A 22,993-nucleotide genomic window follows, 5' to 3' on the forward strand; every position below is an offset into this window, starting at 1 on the left:
CGCTAAACTAAGATTACAAAATGAAAACGCGTGCATTATGTCTGCCACAAAACTGATGTAATGTTTGCCCTACTTCCCAACATTTCTTGAATAGCGTTTGGATAAAGGAGCGTGTGACGGGGAGCTGTGAAAACTTTGAGCGGAAAGTTTACAGGCGTTATATGTTTGGTTTTGATGGATCGCGGAAATACGAGCACAAAAACACGTGCCCCTGTGGCATCGGAGCGGCGCAGGGACAGAGACGCGCATAACACCTCATCCAAAGTGACAGGACGGGACCCCGCAGTCTCCGCTTAAGGACACGGGACAGACGTGAGGAAGGACAGTTTGATGGACAGCTGCTGCGGGACACTCCGGGTCAGTGCAGGACGTGTGGGAGTCAGGGCTAAAGCGTCACAGGTAAAACGTTTGTATTTTATTACTGCTGCTTGGAAAACAACACGTTCCTATCTCATCTGTTCTTGTGGGTCGTTTTAAATTATTATAGCAAAAAAAAAAGTGTAAAAAGTTTTTATCCGTCTCTCGAGCGTACCATGTTTTTGTTTTTTTTAGCTCTCGTAGGTGTAATAAACTAACTTTATTCACATTACCTCCACCTCATTTTGCACATTTTGTTGGTGAAAATGCCCGTTTTGCTAATTTATTCCCTCATAAGAGCAAAATCAAAATGACAACATCACTTAATTATGTTTTAATTTGTGGTACCAATAGTAAAAAGTTGTATTTTGTTTCATTCACGCTTGTTTCATTAATCCACATTCGTCCATTCTGAGTCTCCAAAATGCTCCTTTTGCAGACTCGCCATTTTGTTGCATCATAGATAAACCTCTGGACTTCTCATGTGCAGTTTTTAAGCCCATAAACCATCACCAGTCACATTCTACAGTCAAAATATGTTAAGAGTGAACGCACGGCTCTATTAGAATAACATTCATGAAAGATAAAGACTTCAACTGTTTACTTTCTGATTGTTCATTCGCATTGGAAACAGAGGTGAAGTTTATTAAGTGTATTTTCCAAATGTAGAAATTATTTTAAGTAAAAAAAAGTGAAATACCAATCCCACTGAGACAAAAAGCAACAAACAAAAGGATTTAAAAGGTAATTAAAGCCAAAAGAATGCACAATATGTCCTTTTAAAGATTTTTTTCCTGAATTTTAAGCCTTTGTCAGTATAAATAAATTGTAGTACACATGGGGAAGCGGGTCTCCCTCTACTCTCAGTGGAGTAGTTTTGGTTCTCCTTCTGAACAGAAACAGGACGTTGTTGTGCAGCGTTCTCACCTGTTTGATGGCAGTGACAGTGATGACGAAGAAGAGCGGGAGGCCACTGGTGACAGGCGACGTGGGCGTGTCAATCATTAACTGGACAAACAGAAACACAGAAAGAAGTAAACTTAAGTTACAAACATTCTGCTTATGGTTGGAATCACAGTCATTACTTTAAGACTGCAGTTTTTGAAGTCACAATATTTCCTCCATAAACAACAAAACAGCAGCTCTTATTTGTCTTAAAAATACTAACCCTGTAGTTTAGATCTGCACAATTATGTTCTGAAATGTGATTCTTATATTAGTTTGTCTGTAACATCCTGCTCACGGGACTCTCCAAACGAGCCTTAAGACAGAACAGAACATCCAGAACACTGCTGCTCGGGTCAGGACTAGAACCAGGAAGTACTTCACACATGTGTCCTGTGCTCAGGACTAGAACCAGGAAGTACTTCACACATGTGTCCTGTGCTCAGGACTAGAACCAGGAAGTACTTCACACATGTGTCCTGTGCTCAGGACTAGAACCAGGAAGTACTTCACACATGTGTCCTGTGCTCAGGACTAGAACCAGGAAGTACTTCACACATGTGTCCTGAGGCTCAGGTCTCTGGCTCCTGTGGCTCAGAGAATAGACTTTAAAGCAGCTCAGTGTGAACAAGTCTCTCCATGGACCAGCACCAAAGAACATCTCTCACATGAGCCACATGAACCATCTCACATGAGGAGGATTAAACCAGGACTAAACCAGGACTAAACCAGGACTGAACCAGGACTGAACCAGGACTGAACCAGGACTGAACCAGGACTGAACCAGGACTGAACCAGGACTGAACCAGGACTAAACCAGGACTAAACCAGGACTAAACATGGGGAATCAGCGTTTTTTTTCCTGCAGTTAAAACCTGGAACAGTTTTCCTGAAGATGTGAGACAGGCCTCGACTTTGATAATGTTTAAATCCAGGCTCAAAACGGTTATTTTTATCTGTGCATACGACTGAAAGGGTTTTATTCTGCACCGTTCTCCTTTAATGTTAATTTCATGATGATTATTTGTGATTATTTATGTTTTTGATTTGTTGTATTGCGATTTTAATCTCTTTCTTATTCTGTAAAGCACTTTGAATTACTTGTGTATTACTTTGTGCTGTTCAAATAAACTTGCCTCCCCTTGTTCATATTTCAGTCTTTTTGGATGTTCTTCTGAAATAAACTCCCGCTGCTGCCCCGCCCTCTGGAGCTCGCTGCCCAAACACATCAGACGCTCACCATCTTCAAAAAAGCCCTCAAAACTCACCTGTTCAAAACTACCTTCAAATAACTGCATCTCCTTTTATCTTTTTATTTTTATTTGTGTTTTGTCTTGAACTGTGTGACGCATCTTTGAGTCCCATGAAAAGGTCTATACAAGTGTTACGTATTATTATTTTTATTATCATTAAAACTTTGAACAGAGTCTTAAGTATTTAAACATAAAGTCACGTTTAGACATTTTTGCCCAAATTATTCAGTCCCAATTCTTTCAGGTTTGTGTAAATTAATCTGATGCCCTGGTCAAATTTAAACATGATAATATAAGACAGAAGTAGAACAAAAACGGGTGAAACAGGAAACGCTAAACTTCCTCCAAAATGTAACTGTCATTTGGCTCAGAGCCAGGACCAGAGCAGACACTACCTGAGTTACCTCATCAATGCAGAGAAAGAGGACAAACTCAAGTATTATGGGAAATTTCACCACTTTTAGACTCCTCCCACTCCTGTGTCATCTTTGCCTTGTGTGTCCTTTATTGTTTCACGTTTTACAAGTTTCAGTTCAGCTACAAACCACTGGAAGAAAATAAGTTTGTTTTAATTAAATTCAAGTACAGGCCCCTCCTCTGTCTCTCTGTTCCTCCCTCTCCCCCATTCTCTCTCCCTCTCTCTCCCGACCGTTCTCTTTCTCCCTTTCTCTTTGCCCCATTTTCTCTCTCTCCCTTTCTCTTTGCCCCATTTTCTCTCTCTCCATTCTCTCTCTCGACCATTCTCTTTCCCTCTCTGTTTCGCTCTCCCTCTCCTCTGTTCTCTCTCTACCCAGTCTCTCTCTCGACCATTCTCTCTCCCTCTGTTTCTCTCTCTCCCCGCTCTTTCTCCAGTTCCCTCTCTTTCTCTCTCCCCTGTTCTCTCCCCATCTCTCTCTCGTTCTCTCTCCCTGTCACTCTCCCCCTTTCTCTCTCCCTCCCTCCCCCGTTCTCTCTCTCTCCCTCTTCTCTCTTTTTCTCTGTAAGTCTCAGTCTTAAAAATGTTAAAAAACAAAGTTCATATGACAGATCAGATTCCCATTTCTCTAAAACATAGTTAACATCATTATATTTAAGTTTTTTTTGTTTTGTTTTTTTAAATTGACATGTACTACATGATTTATGAACATACTCAAAATAAAATTCATTTCATTTCATTTAAGATTTTACCAAAACAAAAACCTTGCCAAGTTATTTCTAGAATTGTAATTTGAAGGTTTAAAGTACCAGTACAAAGCTTATTCTCGTCTGAATTCACCTTGTTTTCTGGATGTACTTTATGAGCTGATGGCAGAGATATTTTCACTGACACTTCCTTATTCCTCGTACTTTACAGCCTTTTGTTTTCTACACTTCTGTCATATTGTGGAACATTCAAAACAAAGCAATAAAACTTTCAATGGAGACAAGCAGCTGACGCCACCAGGCCAAGTTACAGGTCAGGTCTGTGGAGAGGCGTTGAGAGACATGTTTTTGAAGAGGAAACAACATTTATAACATAGATCTGAAAATAGTGTAATACAATTGGAGTCTTGTCCCGACCTGACTTGAGTTTTGCTTTTTTTTTTTTATTGTTAGTCTCAAATGAGGCAGAAGCGGCCTGAAATTTGAATGTCAAATGTAGTGAGTTTGACACAGCCCGGAGTTGATATTTTTATGAAGGAGCCACACCTTTGCTCAAGACACGAGTGAGACCTGCACCGTGACTCACCAGGGCCGCTGTGGAAATACTATAAAGGCTTTGGGTTGTCAGAAAAACTAGTACTGAAACTAGATACTCATTTGAGCAGGTATCGAGGCTGAAAAAAGTCACCAGACAGAACTGAATATGTTTAGAATGATCCATTAAGAAGAATCACAATAATGGTTTTACAGACTCAATGTTTACAACTAAAAAATGAACATACGAAGATCATTTTAGATTCACTTCACTGTAAAGAGGCTAAATTAATCAGCTTCGTAATAGAAATGGGACCATTAACTTCCTTTTTAAATGCATAATTAATGAGCCCTACCTCTTTATAGTGTCATTTCTCCATAGCAAGCAGTGGATTTCTACACAATATTTGTAACTCTTACGTCTAAGGAGTCTTTCTGAGCAGTCAAGGCTCAAATACAAGATAATAAAGGATTACTCAAACATGAATCAATCTACAACATGGTTTAAAGCTCAAAAAGTAGATTGTATACAGTCTGTCTCCTTTAAGAAACAGTGCGATTTACTCATGTTATTGTAGGTTGTTTTGGTTTTGTAAATTATGAGGGGCCTCTATAGTGTCCTGTTTTAATGGGAAACACTGAGGAATCTGTCATCTTTCAGAATGAGATACAGGCTCCACGTCTCATAGTGTTTGTAAAGGCCTCATCAAAGGCCCAACGCTGCTCTCCTCACCTGAGCTCAAGATCAAACTCATCTGAGCCCAAACTCACCTGAGCTCAAGCCCAAACTCACCTGAGCCCAAGATCAAACTCGCCTGAGCCCAAGATCAAACTCGCCTGAGCTCAAGATCAAACTCGCCTGAGCTCAAGATCAAACTCGCCTGAGCTCAAGATCAAACTCGCCTGAGCTCAAGATCAAACTCACCTGAGCTCAAGATCAAACTCACCTGAGCTCACCTGTAAGAGCTCGTCCTTATCTGAGCTTGTCCTCACCTGAACACAAACTCAACTGAGGTCAAATTCAAAATTCAACTGAGCTCAAACTCACCTGCACCAGGAAGATGATGAGGAAGTAGAAGTTGGCGATTCTTCTGAACTGCTCGAACAGATTCTTGGGGACAAAGTTCCAGATTGTGTACTGAAAAATAAACACCACATTATATTAGAATACATTTGCTGCAGAACAAACTACAAGCAAACATGTGCCCTAAACCTCTTACACCATTTAACAGTTTTGTTTTTGACACATGCCCATCTCTTTGCTCCCCTGCTAAGTCACCCGCCCTTCAGAGCACTATCACATAACAATTAGAGTGCATTTATCTAACAAACTACTACTTAGAAAGCTGTAGTATACCGTGTTGTCTCATGATTTTGTATGTAGAAAACTTGTCAGCTGAGCTTTGGACAGAATCGTACAAGGAGGGTTTGAATACGGCCTGGGAGAGATCGCTAGATTACTCAAAGATCCATGGACGACATAAAACCACTTCAGGCATGTTTTTGATCAGGGTACAAGGTTAGATTGTGGTAGAAAGCAGCGAAAGCTCAATTTAGAATAATACCTCCTCTTTAAGATATAACAAGAAATATGGGCCAGAGGGTAATTGGAACTGAACTGGCCTAGGTACCCTCTGGTTCAAAGACAAATGCTTAACCCACTACAACTGCCACCTCATTTAACAACATTTCGTCACGTGATAAAGCTGCATTGTCGTCTTGCTGTCAATTAAAACATCACAGGACGTACAGCAATAGGTTTAATTCAAGCAGATGGTGAAATGTAAAATCAGACTTTAACACTTGGTTAATCACAGTGGGCCGTGTCTGTGTAGGAGTGGCCCATCTGTGGTGTCATGTTTCCTTTGTTTACTCAGAGCATTCATAGTCTCCGCTCTCACTAACAGACGACCTGACTGCGAGTGTGCGGACGGGTATTCATTACATCATGGGGACATTAGACAGACAAAAAGCAGGTCATCTTAATGTAATACTTCAACATTAGATCAACATAATGGTTTTAAGTTCAGATATGGTTATAATAAGTTAAAGCATATTATAACGTTCCATCTAAAACATACCTGGAGTTCATGCTAGTTTCATTTATCCATTTATCCAAAGTCATCTTCTCTGCGCACTCAAAAATTCTTTTTGCATTTACCTGTTTAGTTGCATCACAGGTAAAAATCCAAACTTCTCCTCCGCAGTTTTGCACCAGACTCATTCTACAGTTACATGGCTCGATTATCTTAGCATTTATGGAGGAAAACAACTTTATTTGTTTACATTCTGATCGTTCATTCACGTTCACGACAGCAGGAGGTCTCGTTTTTAATATTTGCGCTATATTCTGGATACTTTCTGATGTTGTTTAATCGTCACAGAGTTGTGTTTTGTTTCATTCCCCCATGTTTAACATACAAACCCTGCATATTTAGCAAAGCTGGGTATCGTTACGATTTTGCCGATACAATAAAATACATATCTCGATACAGTACATTTTCAATTCGATACAATACAATCTGATATATTTCAAATCATTCAATACAATTCAGTGAAAAATATAGGGTTCCGTGACCCTTAAAGACACCAATAACGTTTATTTTTTTGCGATTTTGTGTATTTTTTGTTATCTTCTGTTTACTGAAGGTGAATGAACATAAAGTGCATTTTGTTTAGTGCATTTTGCTAACTAGAAGCACACATCAGACTGTTTCAACGGTCATTATTATTCATCCACAGTTTATACGAGCTCCACATTTACATTTAAACAGCGACATGTGCACTTTAACGGCTCTAAAGGATCACAACATATCGACTAAAACAATTGTGATGCTAAAAGTTTTTGTTAAATCACTGCCTGTGCAAAGTTAATATGAAATAAACCTATTTTAATCATGAGAACAGTGGATCAAATGTCAAATGTTCTGCGTAAATGAGTTTCTTTCCTCTAAACAAGCCACAGAATTGTAGCGCTGTGACAGAATAATTTGGTAAAATATACAAAAATACGTATCGATACAGCAGCCCAAGATATCGATACTGTATCATGAAATTAAATGATACGATATAACAATATTTCGATATTTTTGCATATCTATAATATTAGACTGAGTTCTTCTCTTAAACAGAACCATTTGGATCATTTCACCCTTGGAATGGCTGATCTACTACTTAACTGAAGGTAAAAAGGAGCTGTTAACGTGAAAACTACCACTTCATGACATCACAAGGTGGAACAGAGCATTTTAAGCTTTGGAGATGTAACTCAAACATGTGAATGAAACAAAACACAACTCCAGGTCTGATTTTGATGTGAAAATTATAATTAGAAAATACTTATCCCAAGGTGACCAAAGTATAAAGTGTCCATTTAAGCTCAGGAAGGATTTTGATGTCCAGGAAATTTTTTTTTTTTTTTTTTTTTTTTTTTTTTACTTAACCTTTATTTAACCAGGAAGGTCCCACTGAGATTAAAAACCTCTTTTTCAAGGGAGTCCTGGCCAAGAGGCGGCACATTACAAAAACAACAAATGAATGTTAAGTCAATGTAATGTCTCTAGGAAGTACGGAAACCCAGCGTGTGCGTGTGAGTTTATTGGTCCACATTACAGAAGTCGCTCAGGCGTTCACCGCTCTGCTCTAAACAAGCACGTTTACAAACTCGACCTGAGATCACTGAGAAATGTCAAGTCACACTTCAGCCCTGAGACGTGAGCTTACATAACCCAACTGTTTACAAGTCCAGAGTCTAGATACAGTATTTATAATATTTAGCTTAAAGGGAATGCACCTTCATTTACTTAGAGATTTGGTCATAAAAATAGAATCGTGAGCTCATTCCAGAAAACAAAACACTTTTCCTCACCAACTTCTCCTTTTTTATAAGACAGTGACAGCTGCGTTTGACCAATCACAGTGAATTATGAACATATTTAGCTCTCTGTTTTACCTTTTATTGTTTTGAAAGTGCCATTTTCGCCAAAAACAACCTGTTAAAATGTTTAGCTTCAGTTTAGTTTTATAAGCTCTCCTGCCGTTGCTCTCCGCGCTAATTGACTCCCCATTCAGAACGCTATCACAACACAATCAGCCTGCATCCCGCTAATGAAACTACTGCACATTGCGTTGGTTGTTGTGTTCAGTTTTTAATCTAGCTTTTGTATATTTATAGAGAATTGTCGTGTGGGAGCCTGTGTGATGGAATTGCACCATATTTTCCGCACTTTTTTTTCTTTTCATAGTTTTTCCAGGGGTGCGACTTATATGTGGAATATAAGTCGCATCTGAGTATATAATTTCACATCTTCGTTACGGTCACACTGACATCCCGACAATCACGTTTTTTTCTTAATTATTATGATTTTTTTTTTAACTTATACTCCAGAGCGACTTATAGTCCAGAAAAAACAGTACTGCTAACCGAGGGCTCGAATAGTAACCAGAAGAGATCGCTAAACTACTCAAACATGCATGGATGACGTTTAAAACCACTTCAAGCATTTTTTTGACGAGGGAACGTTATGACATAAAATAAATATAAGTAAATAAAAAGTAGTCTGCTTAAGTTAGAGGGGAGCGTGGTGGTGGTACCTTGGATGAGATGATGCGGTTGTCGGCGAAGCGCTGGGGGATGTAGTGGCCATTTTGGGGGAAACGATTGGCCACATAAACAGTCCTGGTGTCACTCTGATGGGGCGGATCTACACCCTGCAAAAACACATAGGAAACATAAGAAAATACACAAAAATACTCAAAAAAAAATACAGGAAATATGAGCATTAATAGGCCTGTCACGATAATGAAAATTATTTTATTATTTAGAATTCAAAAAAATAGATTGAATATATATTTTGTGGCTCAATAATTATCCTGCTTTAGGAATTATACAGGATTTCAGGAGTTAGTGAAGGAGCAAGTTAGCTTAGAGTTGCTATTTTTTGCTACTTATATGAAAAAAGCCAGATTAATTCACACTGATTCACAAGTTCAATCTGTCTTTATATAAAAACCTTCTGTCCTAGTACTTTTTTCAGCATAAATAGTAGTAATAGTGCAGTTTGGGTCAGATACATAAAGATACGAAATTGTTTTGAAAGGTTTTGCCATGTCCCCATTTTAATCGACAAATCGATCGTCAGGACGTGTCTTTAGTCGACTGCAGCCCTAGTTTTGTTCGTCGTGATACTGTTATCGTGACAGGTCTGATCATTATTGAGTTTGTCCGTTTATGTTACCATGGTTTTGCTCTGTACCACACAGGCTGCTCTCATTAGCCTCTTCCTTTATTTTCTGGTAAATGTCTTCCCTTCTTTGTACCTGTCACTCACTCTGCTCTCTCCTACAACTCCTGCTTGCTCCTAATATGAAAAACCTACTAAAAGATTACAAGTTTTAAGTGTTAATGACCTGCATGTAAAGATTTATAATATCATTTAGAGCCCTGATGCAGTATTTTTCACAAATATCTCCAAAAAGTCAGGTCTAAACTGTACACGGTGTAGAAGTAGATGTAGGGAGGTTAGCCGTTATAGCGGCTAATTTGCAAGTTCCATATTTGGGATTCTGAGTGTGTATTTCATGGCAACCAAAAAGCCAATATGAGGGTAAGGTAAGGCATTTATTGAAATTAATTCTTTGCATTTGACCCATCCTTCAACCAATCAGGAGCAGTGAGCTACAGTGTGTGGGAAACATCTCCATGAGCTTGAGTTAGACTTAATTAGGACTACTATATTTTCGGGGCTATAAATCGCACTTTTTTTCATAGTTTGTCCGGGGGTGCAACTTATACTCAGATGCGACTTATATGTGAAATTATTTTTTCGTTATTATCACATTGACAACTGCACGAGGGCGCTCTAGACTTGTGTACCAGTATCTACTACTCCTGTAACATGGAAACCTAAAGATCTCAACATTATGGTCATTTAAAAAAACATCTGAGAAAGACCCTAAAAGAAAATCGTATTCTGCTTCTGAAGAGGAGGCAGTGCTTCATCTACTTCCAGAGCAGGTGGAGTTGTTCAGAAGCGACACCGAGGATGAAGAATTCAATGGATTTAGTGATTTGGAGTGAGATCCAGAGTAAACCTGTTGCTTGTTTTTTTCTGCTTTATTTATCTTATTAACTGTTAATATCTTACGTTAACAAACCAGACACGTGTTCAGTTCTGTCTGTGCTTCTTGTTGCTGAATAAATATAAATGTGTTACGTTAACGTGATGTACTGATATTCAGCCTGTGGTTCCACGTTTTATTGTTTTATTAAAACTTGCCTTTAAAAATAAAATGTCTGTTCTTGGTCTCGGATTTTGTAAATAAATTTCCCCAAAAATGCGACTTATATATGTTTTTTTCTTCATTATTATGCATTTTTTGGCTGGTGCGACTTATACTCCAGAGCGACTTAAGGACTAAAGGTGCTCCTTAGTTGGAGGAGAGTGACAGTTGTAAATATAAATACCAGGATCATACAGAACATTTTAAATCAAAGAGTTTAAGGCCAGAATGAAGCGCCTGACAGCAGTAGTTACAGCAACAGAAGTCATCGCCTATTTTCTATTTGAAATACAACGGGTAAATGGATGATCACGTCCACTTATACAGTCTATGCTCTACAACACATGTGTCAAACTCAAGGCCCATGGGCAAAATGTGGCCCGCGACAACGTAAAATAAAAGGTATAACTGTCAGTTTATCATTAGAGACAGTTACACAGCCACAATATATTTGTAAGCTGAATAAGTAATAAATATAGAAACGGTTAACTAACAATATTAAAAAGTAGTTGCATTTATTTTACGTTACATTTGGTTACGTTTGGTCGCATTTATTTTCCAGGTTCATCTGGCCCTTTGAGAGGAACCATTTTGTTGATGTGGCTCTATGTGAAATTTCTGTGTTAATGAAAGAGGGAATTTCACTAAAAACCCAAAAGTGAGGGTCAAATGGAGTCGAGACTGCGCTATAATCAAGTATAAGAATAACTCCTGAATATGGCCGAGGGGACGGGCATATTAAATGAGTGAAACCCACGCAGACAGTGAAGCTCATTGGGATGACAGGACCTCCACTTGTGACTAATGCTGTGCTACTCATGTGAAACAGTGTGGACTCTGCTGCTGCTGCGCTGGAGGCTAAACTAAAGCCCTATTCTGAAACATTACACAAGAGGCTCCCTCGTGGCTGTAAGGGGGGACACGTGTGGGTGGTTTGACTGTTCGAGAGCGGCGGAGTATTAAAACATAGGGTTCAGATTAGGTCACTGGCCTTTAATATTTGGGATTACAGAGAAGGCGACGCGATAAACTGAGCAGCTGGTGTTAATGCGGCGATAAATATTGAGTTTATATTGGAAAATCTTAAAAATGCTGTACAAAAGAGCTGATTTGAAATGAAAATGATAAAAAGAAAAATAGAAAAACATGTGCGCTCACTGAGAACAGACTTGCATACCACAAATCTGAGTCTGATTCGGCGTCTTCCTGCTTGAATCCATGGAAATGTTATTCCTTTTGCTATTATATTTCACATTATGGCAAGTTACTCCATTGACAGTGTTCGTAAGTATGTTTTTTTTTACTTTCCATGGAATCATGCCAGTGAATGGCCACATACAGAAAACTACATATTGTACCTTAAATTGACATAATATAATCTGAACATTGGCATTGGAATACTAAAGAAAACATGTGTATTTATCAGTATTTTGAAGTTCAACAGACCTGCATTTTTTTTAAACGTGTCTTATGAACATGAATAACAGCCGTTTGACTCATAGCACGGTCCAGATATTGTTCTCCATTATGCCACTGACACGATCACGCTAAAGCAGGATTTACCCCTAAAAAATTATTCTATATGAGGCAAGGCAAGGCAAGTTTACTTGTATAATGCAGTTCATATGCAAAATAACTCAATAAAGCGCTTTGCAGAAGAAGAAAGACATTAAAATCACAATACAAACAAATCAAAACATAAATAGTCATTGCAATATTAATAGTAAAAGAGAAAAGTGCAGAATTAAACCCTTTCAGTCATATGCACAGCTAAACAGAACCTTCAGGAAACTATATGTGCAGTATTTTTAATGAACATGAGCTGCACTATATCAATAAAACACTTAATGAGTCATAGTAGTTATTTATTCAACTCGTTGCAGCTCAAATTGTCAGAAAAGTACAAAACCAAAAGCGAAACTTTGCACTAATACAAAGAAAAAGTACCAAAAATAATTGTTCCATCTGTTATGTATTGAATGATAAGTTAATATAGTGATCATTGTGACAGACGTACAGTTAAATGCACTGCCAAAAACGTTCAAAATGGTTTTTTTTAATAATATACAATGTAAGAAGTTGCGGTCTGTGGAGATTCTGAAATATATATAGTGCTGCTCTGAGTCACTCAAACCACAATGAAACGCACAGAAAAACAAAGAGCCTGTTCGAGCGTCACCATCCGAGTTTTCTCTCTCGCCCTGTCACTATAAAACATTTTGAAGTCCGTTATATCGCTGAGGTAAACACAGACGATAAACGGTAATATTGAAACTCAGATACAACAACCCAAGAGCAGATTTAAACCACAAAAACTATTCTGAAGCTAAAATATTGTTAAAAATCATGAGCTGCAATAAATAAACAGCAGAATGAAACACTTTAGTACTTAGTTTGCATCTGTAATGAGTCATACAAGTTATTAATTCAACATTTTACGGTTTAAATCTTGTCATATAGTAAAAAAATAACCAAAAATATTGACCTCCAAAAGTATCGTTGCAACTTTAACATACTGAATGATAAGTCGATATGGTATTTATCATGACAAGCCTAGTTCTTTCACAATAAGAGTGTGTATTTTAAACAGAAGCACACTCTTAGACTAGAATACAAATGAAACTATTCTATATGGAACATGGGTAAAGCCACAGCACAAACACACCCCCTGTGGCCTTGTGCTTAAACGGGGCCAGAGGCGGGAGGACAGAGGAGGTGTCCACATTCACACAACAGAGTCAGGTTTTCTAGTGAACACGTATTACACCGACAGAACTTCAAACTCCTTTTAGTGCCTATTATTTCAACAAATACATTTGAATTCAGTTATATTATCAAGATTATATTAATATCTGTTAGGATTGCTTTAAAAATCTATGTTTTTAATTGGTATAGGCTTGATATTCAATACTGATTCTGATACAATGACAATAAAAACACTCTTTCTTTAGACAATAGAATGTGATTTTCAACATTAAGTCGTAGTATTTTCTTTTATATTCCCATGTGTCTTATATCTGTGTAATCAGTGAGTGTCCAGTAAGTTCATAGTGGTCTGTGGGTTTGTACTACTCTGTCTTATACTTGTTCTGAAACAGCTCAAGATCATTCTAAACATGTTCAGAAAAGGTTCATTTTTGTCTGTGAATGTGACTTAGTATCGAAACCTGCTCAAATGAGTATCTAGTTTTGATACAAGTTTCAGTATCGATAAGTATCTGATTTGATACTTTTGACAACCCTAAAGTAAAATCAGTCAAAACAAACATTTTTGCACCCCCAAATATATCTAAACAGTGTTCCCTCGTTTATCGCGATGGTCACATTCTAAAAATAACCCACAATACGCGAAATCTGCGAAGTATCAGCTTTATTTTTGCAATTATTCTATATGTTTTGAGCTGTAAAACCCCTTACCACACACTTTATACACTGTTCTCACACAGGCATTAACATTTTCTCACATTCACATTTCTCTCTTGTTTAAATACAAAGTTCAACCTTCGTAGGCGTCTTTGTCGGTGCAGAACGACATTGTTTCATTGACATTGTGGGTTTTTTCGGGGATAAAACAAATTGCAAACATACAGCAGTTCAGAGTCACACTGCGATTCAACATTTATGTAAATTTGTCTGAACACATTCTGTACTGGACAGGAGACACGGCACGGAGGAGACTGATGGACAATGGTCTACAGTCCAACAGCCAATCAGGACGCAGAACACAATACACGTTCAGACAATGTAAAGAAGAATCTAAAATTGCGCAACGGTTGCGCAACGGTTCACCTTTCGCGAGACCGCGAAAGGTGAACCGCGATATAGCGAGGGACAACTATATATAAATAAAACTTTTAGCCCTGTTGTTTTCCGTTGGAGCTTCGTGCGCCGTGAGCATAAACAAAATCACCCATCAGTGGTTGAGGTAAAGGTCACGACATGTTTGCTTTCACCAGAGCATAGCCTTCAAGATGTAGTTCATGTTTTTATCTTTTTGTATCCATGTACATGACATTATCAAATGAGGAAAATGCCAAATTTTAACTTTTGGCATCTGGTATCACCCACATTACAGAAAAAATCCACTCCTCCCCGTAGATAAAACCTTGAAAAAGAGCAGCCTCTGCCTACACAGATTATAAATTTTATAGTAGTTATTGCTTTACCAGGAATGTTACACAGTATAGCATTAAACTCAATTAATCTGCACTTATTTCTTGGGTAGTCTGGTCACGCCTGTCCGCAGATCTGACCTGTAACAGCACCAGGCCTGTGCTGTCACATGCAGAAAATTCCAGGGAAAAACAACGGAAACTTTATGAAGCAGGTGGCAAAGTCTCCAACGGAAAAGTTACATAGTGCACCTTTAATATCGGCAGCGTTTGATGATGCCATGATCTCAGACGTGAGCGACGGCCTGTGTGACTCTGTGGGAGATTCACTGTTTTTGAAATAAGTCCAAAACAGAAATTCACAAACACTGAATCTTATAATTGTTTGTTTGGGATTTGGTCCAAAAAGCTGCAGTGTTACTCTTAAGGCCATAAAGTTCTTTCTACTGACAACGATCACGTCTTTAGAGTGGAAGAGTGGCACCATTTTCTGAAGTTTCATTTATGTTGTACAGAGGAGGCGTTGAACTTTGTGTCAGTTTTTGTTTCATGTGGATAGGCCCAGTAGTGACAGAGATTTTAACCATAAACCAGGTCGACACATCTGAAATCTGACAAACAGGAAACTCCCCCCGAGGATTCTGCCCTGCCTCAGATCAGTTTAAACTATAGAGATTATTGTTTCTAGCGATGACACATCTCATGTTAAAAAGAGATTATAGTCACTTAAAGCTAAGAAAGGTATAAACATGGATGTATGGATACAACTGTGACAGAAAGTGTAAGATAGTGTTAGCAGTGACCGGCACTTAGTGAGATATACACTAGGGATGTAACGTAATATCATATTGTCACGGTCTCAGGTATTTGTCCACAAAATAATAGTTTTGAACTCACTGAAAAAAGAAAAAATAAGACACTGTGTACACTGTGTGCTTTCAACACTCGACACAACACAGCGACACAGACGACAGCGTGATGCCCCCCATGATGCCCCCCCATGATGCCCCCACATGATGCCCCCCCCCCCATGATAACCCTCATGATGCCTCTACTGATTCCACCCATGATCCCCCCGTCATGATAATCCCGGGGGGGAAGGCCCGATGCTCAGAAAAGTTCCACAAATTCATCAAAAATAAAATCCAGGCTAAAAGACTTCAGAGCAACGGCACCACAACAGAACAAGGTTTAACACCTACAACAGCACAAGCCCTAAAACAGCACAGTGCTACAACAGGACTGCACTACAACAACACTGTGTTAGACGTGTTCTATCAAAATGACGACTGGATTTGATCAGTTCAAATCTCAAAAATTTATTCCCCTGACAGTTACAATCCTAATACAGAACCCAGTGTCCACGTATGCAGGACTTACAGCCAGGCCGTCTGACTACCTGCCTTTCCCTCGACCCAGGGGATAAAATACAACATGAATATGCAAATATGTTGAGCAGGGTGACGCCTTGTTTCCCTCCTCCGGCCTCGATCACGTCTCTCGGACATACCCGACTGCACCGCTCTGTTTTTCGGCCTTGAGTCTCCTCTGGCTGCCTTATCTCTGTAAAGGAGTTTCTGCAAAGAACCAACTGCTTCCCATAACTCAGAACACACAATGCTGCCTTTAAAGGTCATAATGAATGAATAGTTTAATTGTTAAAGTATCAAACCAGTGCTCAAAATTTAGTACAAAAATGGTGCTTGTTAAACAACCTTCAAAAGGATACAACATTCAAAGGATATATGAATTAATTGTTTTGATATAAATATGTATATATAATGCACCCAAAAAGCTTTATTCTAACTAATATGCATTTAGTATTTTGATATATGTATATGTGATGCAACTAAGAAGCTTTATTACTTAACATACCTTTCATGTGCAACAACAGAACAAGATACAACACCTACAACATCACTGTGCTACAACATCACTGTGCTACAACATCACTGTGCTACAACATCACTGTGCTACAACATCACGCGACCCACTGCAGAACACAGCCAGTGATTCCCAGATGTTTTCTGATGACAAAAAAAAAAAAAAAAAACCTAAACTAGAAGATAAACTTTACTGCACAGTTTGCACAGTTTTACTGGGTCGACAAAGGACATTTCGCTCTTGTCTCTGGAAGCACATACAGACACTGACCAAGAAAGACTCTAAACAAGAAAAAGACAGAGGCCTAAAACATTTAAATGTTGAGGAACAGATATGCTCGGATCCTATAAAGATTGCAGCCTCACTAAATAAGTACTTTGTGACTTCAGTAGAACAAATAGCCAGAGGCTTTAAATCAGTAGAGCTCCCAGAAGTCACAGTGGATCAAGCAGAAATGGCATTCGATTATGGAACAAACAAATGAAGCTAATATTAAACAAGAAATTAACCAACTGAAAAAAGCCACGGACATTTTTGGCCTAGACTCTAATTTTCTTAAAAAGCACAGAGAGTCTTTAGCAGGGCCCCTTACCCATCTCGTTAATTTGTCCATCACTAATGGGGAACTTCCTCAACAACTGAAAAAAGGTCTCATAAGCCCAATTTTTAAATCTGGGGATAAATACCAGGCCAACAATTACAGACCAATTTCAATTCTCCCTATAATTTTAAAAGTATTAGAAAAGACTGTAACGGAACAATTAATTGATTTTATTGACACAAAAAACATATTTCATTTAAAACAGTTTGGATTCAGGCCAAAATACTCGACACAAATGGCAAACTGTTATTTGACGGATATAATCAAAAACAGTTTAGATCGAGGAAATGTGGTTGGAGCAGTGTTCTTAGATCTTCGTAAGGCCTTCGACACTGTCAACCACAAGATTCTAATACATAAATTAAAGAAACTCAATTTTTCACAGCAGGCTCTTAACTGGTTTACATCATATCTAGAGTCTAGAGTACAAAGTGTTCAAGTTAGTGGCAAAACATCACCCCTTCTGGAATGTAAAACAGGCATTCCACAAGGTTCAATATTAGGTCCTCTGCTGTTCTGTCTTTACATCAACGAGCTACCTAACATCTGTAAAGAGGCTGAGTGCCAGCTGTATGCTGATGACACTGTCATCTATGTCTCAGCTAAGACTCCAGAGAAGGCTGCAGAGCTACTAAATAAGCAAATGGTCAGTGTCTCACAGTGGCTGGAGGACAACTGCCTGTGTTTAAACCATTCCAAAACTGTCTCTATGTGCCTCTCCTTACGTCAAAAAACATTAGATAATTTTCAGATATTCATAAACCAAAATCAAATCGGCAATGTTGAGGAAGTTAAGTATCTTGGAGTAATTTTAGACAGCCATTTAAAATTTGAACCACATTTTTAAAAAGTATCTAAGACTATTAGAACAAATCTGAATTGCTTCCATCTAATAAGACCTTGTCTGTCCATAAATGCAGGCAAATTGTACTTCAATGCAATGATGGTTTCCCACTATTCATATTGCATTACTGTGTGGGGCCAGGCTAGAGAGTCAACTATGAAAAGTGTGGCTTCTCTGTATAAACAAGCTCTAAAAGTGATGGACAAGAAGTCCATGAGATTTCATTATTGTTCAATTATAGAAATCTATTAAGCCTCGATAATCTTATTAAATATTCCTTCCTAAAATTGAATTTTAAATGTGTAAATAAACTTGCTCCAGAAATTTTAAGTAATATGATTCAGAGGTATAACCCCCGCGGTGTGACCACAAGAGGCGCTGCAAATGGTGACTGTAGACCACCTCAATGCAAGACCACCTTCGGTCAAAGTGCATTTGCCATTAAGGGGCCACAGATCTGGAATATTTTACCTGCCGAACTGAAAACACTCATAGATCTGAGCCAGTTCACCTGCAAAGTGAAGCAGTTGCTAAAACTAAATCAAGCTTGTGAACACTGAAGTAATTTAATTGTGTATTTTTAATGCTGTAATAATGTGTTGCATGTCTGTCAATATTTTTGTCTGTTTTTATGTGAGGGACCAGGTCTGCAAATTAGCCTTTGGCTAGATGGCTTATGGACATGGCATCGGTTACTGTTTTAAAATTTGGCAATGCTCTCTGTTCTGTCCCTTTAAAATAAACATTCATTCATTCATTCGTCTGTAGAGCACAACACAAAGTCAGGCCTTATTCAAAGACGTTTACAGAACAAGAAAGTGTTAACGAGAAACAGTATAAAATTACATTGTAATTAAACAGTTTAGTTTTTACTGCTCCACCAGGCTGTGTACAGTGCAGTTGTTCTTAACATAAATTAATATTGGTATTGTAAACATAAAGCCAATATCGTGAGCTCTTCTGTACCGAGAGGGTTGGGCAGTTTTGACTGAAAATAAAATGATTTTTTCCCCGCTCTCCATTAAAAGGTTCTGTAAACTCAAAAACAAGTCAAAACTGACAAGATAATGAAAAAATGTATTCAGTGTGCCTCATATTTACCCCACTGGGGACATGTTTTATGAATGAGATAAAACAAACTATTGCATTAAACATGCAGCCCCAACATTTCATTTGACGTCACTGATTTCACACAGTCAGAGCTGCAGGCTGCGACTGCACTGAGCACACTGACATTTTCAATGCAATTTACTATGGAAAAAATGAAAAAAATAAAAAATATTATCTTTCAAAAAGTCGATTTGACCCTCAAATTCGATTAATCGATTTAACTGATTGCTACAATATAAATATTGTACCCTGAGATTTGGACATCATTACATCCCTAATAAACACAGCTCTAATGCTATGTCATGATAGATTATTACATCATTTACAGTTTGGGGTTAAACTCTTTTTAAAGGTAATGTCTCTTACATCATCATTTAACGACTCGACGAGTCTTAGACGATGGAGTTTGGTCACAACTTAAACTCCTAAATCCTCCTGATCTTCCTCTGACTGAGCCTCTCTTAAATTAAACAGATCTGAAACAGCTTTAGTCTAAGTGGAAGAGTAACCCTCCGTCTTGTGCACTGCTCCCTGCATCAGGACTCGCGTCTTTATGGCCTTGTCTAATCTCTACAGCAGCGGTTAAACTAACTTAAGCTACTGTGTCTCGAGTATTAATGATTAAGCAGCTCCACGGAGGCGCTGGTGTCTTCAGCCTGTTGAGGAACGAAGAGTTCAAAAGGACAAAAAAACATGGCTTCCTGAGAAACACTCTGGGTCTCGCTGCTTTGGGGAATACTTTTTCAGCAGCGTTTCAGGATGGCACAAAATAGTTTTAACATCTCAATCCAGATATCCACAACTGAAGTGAAATGCAAGAGAAAATTTTTGTTTTAAAGGCGAACTATGGCACTTTCCCGGGGGAGGGATCGCACACCAATTCCTTGATTTTTTACGGAGGTACTAGAAAGTTCCACAAGAAGGTCACGCTACCAGGCCAAGTTACAGGTCAGATCTGTGAGTAGACCCCACACTGTAAGAATACTCGTTTTTTTCTTCACTTTGAGCCATTCATAAACAATATAATGAAAGAAAAAAATGGCGAAGAAGTTTAATGGCGGTTACATACTGCACTTTAGCCCAGAATCTAGATGCTAACTCTACTAGTACTGTATTTTCCAGACTATAAGTCCCTCTGGAGTACAAGTCGCACCAGCCAAAAAATGCATAATAATGAAGAAAAAAAAACATATATAAGTCGCACTGGACTATAAGTCGCATTTTTGGGGGAAATTTATTTAGAAAAATCCAAGACCAAGATCAGACATGTCGAGCAACTGGCAGTACATCACGCTAACGTAACACATTTATATTTATTCAGCTACATGAAGCACAGACAGAACTGAACACGTGTCTGGTTTGTTAACGTAAGATATTAACAGTTAATCAGATAAATAAAGCAGAAAAAACAAGCAACAAGTTTACTCTGGATCTCACTCCAAATCACTAAATCCACTGAATTCTTCATCCTCGGTGTCACTTCTGAACAACTCCACCAACACCGGAGGTAGATTTAGCGCCTCTTCCTCTTCTGCGTGTCTCATCAGACTCATCAGAATACGATTTCCTTTCTCAGATGTCTTTTAAATTACCGCAATGTTGAAATTTTAAGTTTTCCATGTTACAGGAGTAGTGGATACTGGTAAACAAGCTTAGAGTGCCCTTGTGCATGTGTGACAATAACAAAGATGTGAAATTATATATTTTAATAATTTCACATATAAGTCGCATCTGAGTATAAGCCGCACCCCCGGACAAACTATGAAAAAAGTGCGATTTATCATCCAGAAAATGCAGCATATTCGTTCAGCTTCTTCTAGTCGATTAGTGATTATTAGTGATTATTGTGACGGGTCTAATGTTGTCAAAAAGCTTATTGTAAATGAATAAAATGTTTGTATGAGGCTTGATCTTGATTCTCAGTTTCAATGCAGATCGTGAAAGTGGGACCTCGTGATCCTTGTGACTTTTTGAGTTTTAAGCAGGAAGTGTCAAAAAAGTTACCACAGAGATAAACTGGCGTATGGCGTCTCATAGACTGTATAAAGAAGTGGAATGAATGAATGTGACGTCACCCAGAACGTCCGGCTCCAGTCAGATGAAGTCCACGTCTTTATCCAGTCTATGGGCAAGACAAACGCTCAAATACACGGAAAGAAAATCGGGTTACGGGGTCTTTAAGCAGTCTGCAGCAGTAGCTTCGGTTACAGATGACGACTGCGGACTGAGAAAAGGCATTTAAATCAGCCGAGATGGGCCCTTCTAATCACAGATGGCGAATCAAAGGCGAGTGGGCTGTAATGGAGCAGAGAGAGTGTGAGGAGCACTCAGAGCTGCAGCCGATAGATCACGAGCGACACCGGCGATGCACGACCACGGGCGCCAAACGCGTTCAAACACATGTGGAGCACGTTAGCCTTTAGCGTGGCAACGAAGGAAAGAGGACACGAGAGCTAGCGTAGCCTCGACTTAACCTCAAATGATGCAACAGTGAACAAAATGTCTCAATAAGGGTTTGGTTTTTTTTGTTTTCCAAAGTAGTACACAGTTTTGTTTCATTCAAAAGTATTTCCAAGTGAGTTTTTCTCAATGCCTCGCTTGACAACTACAATTTTAACACTTACTGGATCCATGTAAAGGCACAGATCACTTTCCAAACCCATTTACTGAATAACTACTTTCAACACAGACATTTTTAGAGCCAACAGCAAATTTCTGAAAAGGAGCCATATCAGAAAATTACAAAATCTAGTGTTCCGACAAGAAAGAGACAGAGATATCAGCTGGGCGATAGATCAGGACGATATTTTATTTATCACATCTGCCTTAAATCTCTTGCAGAGGCTGATATTTTGTTTGGGCCGACCAGATGCCTAAAGAGTACGCATACGGCTTTATTTTAACATTCTAGTGCAAAGAAGATACTGTATAAAACATGACTACTCAGCTTTTGTATCCACTTTGCAGAAAACCAGGGTTGATGATGAGTTTTTTTGTCATTTCAAAGCATCTTACTTACTAAAATAATACAAATCAGCCTAAAAATATCAGTTTCTCTGTATTGTGAAGCACGATATATCGCTACAGAGAAATATGGCAATAAACGATATTTTTGCCTCAATTTAAGATTTAAATACTGTAAGATGATCCCAGGGAACCATTTTAAATAGACAAGATCATTAAAAGCTGCAACAAATAAACAGCAAATTGATCACACAAAAATACCCAAAAATCGCATCACTTATGCAAAGAAAGTACTTGCGACAAATACTGAAGCCCAAAATGATATATATTGAAAGATCAGTCGATATAGTGATTACTGTGATGGGCCTAGTTTCAATTATTTTGCAATTTTGTCATAATTGTAAAGTGGATTATTTTTTGTGGTGTACAGATCTCTTTGTACTGATCTGCCAGGAAGAAACATCCAATTCAGGTGTATTTATGTTGATGTGTTGATCAGTACAAACTGTAGTTTTACCTAAAAGTCACAGCTCAGAGCTAAACCGAATTTCTACAAACTTTTGACTTTTTTTTTGCAGTAACTTCTTTATAGTTTCTGTTTAGACTCTGCACACCTGACTGGGCGACAGGTGCGTAGGAGGAGAAGCACTTGGTCTGAAAAGTTAAGAAAACTCCCGCACAGTGTCTCACTCTTGATTCCATTTTATTCCGTTGACGTTTCGGTTCCTCTGACCTGATACCTGAGGAAGGTCAGAGGGACAGAAACGTCGTGAGAATAAAACTGAATCAAGAATGAGACAATGTGCGGGAGTTTTCTTAACTTTTCAGACCAGTAACTTCTTTTTTAGGAAGAGACACGATACAGACAATGAAGCTCAACAGTGACAGCCCACCTCTCGGCTCCAGAACAAAAATTCCCATTCCCATTTTTCTCATAGACTTTCAGAAATAAAATTAATATAAAAAGTTTGAAAGCTTGCTCTGT

General features: G+C 38.5%; 1 protein-coding gene across 1 annotated transcript in view; it reads right to left on the bottom strand.

Moving 5' to 3' along the window:
* The window catches only part of atp11b (ATPase phospholipid transporting 11B (putative)), a 130,091-nt gene that overhangs the window by 102,411 nt on the left and 4,687 nt on the right, over positions 1 to 22,993 (bottom strand). The window contains exons 2-4 of the mRNA XM_033992084.2: positions 8,805 to 8,921; positions 5,260 to 5,349; positions 1,285 to 1,365 (exon numbers count right to left, since the gene is read on the bottom strand). Coding sequence (XP_033847975.1) covers positions 1,285 to 1,365; positions 5,260 to 5,349; positions 8,805 to 8,921 — 288 coding nt within the window. The remainder of the gene's footprint in view (positions 1 to 1,284; positions 1,366 to 5,259; positions 5,350 to 8,804; positions 8,922 to 22,993) is intronic.

The sequence above is a fragment of the Periophthalmus magnuspinnatus genome, chromosome 4, assembly GCF_009829125.3.
Source record: "Periophthalmus magnuspinnatus isolate fPerMag1 chromosome 4, fPerMag1.2.pri, whole genome shotgun sequence".
NCBI lineage: Eukaryota > Metazoa > Chordata > Actinopteri > Gobiiformes > Gobiidae > Periophthalmus > Periophthalmus magnuspinnatus.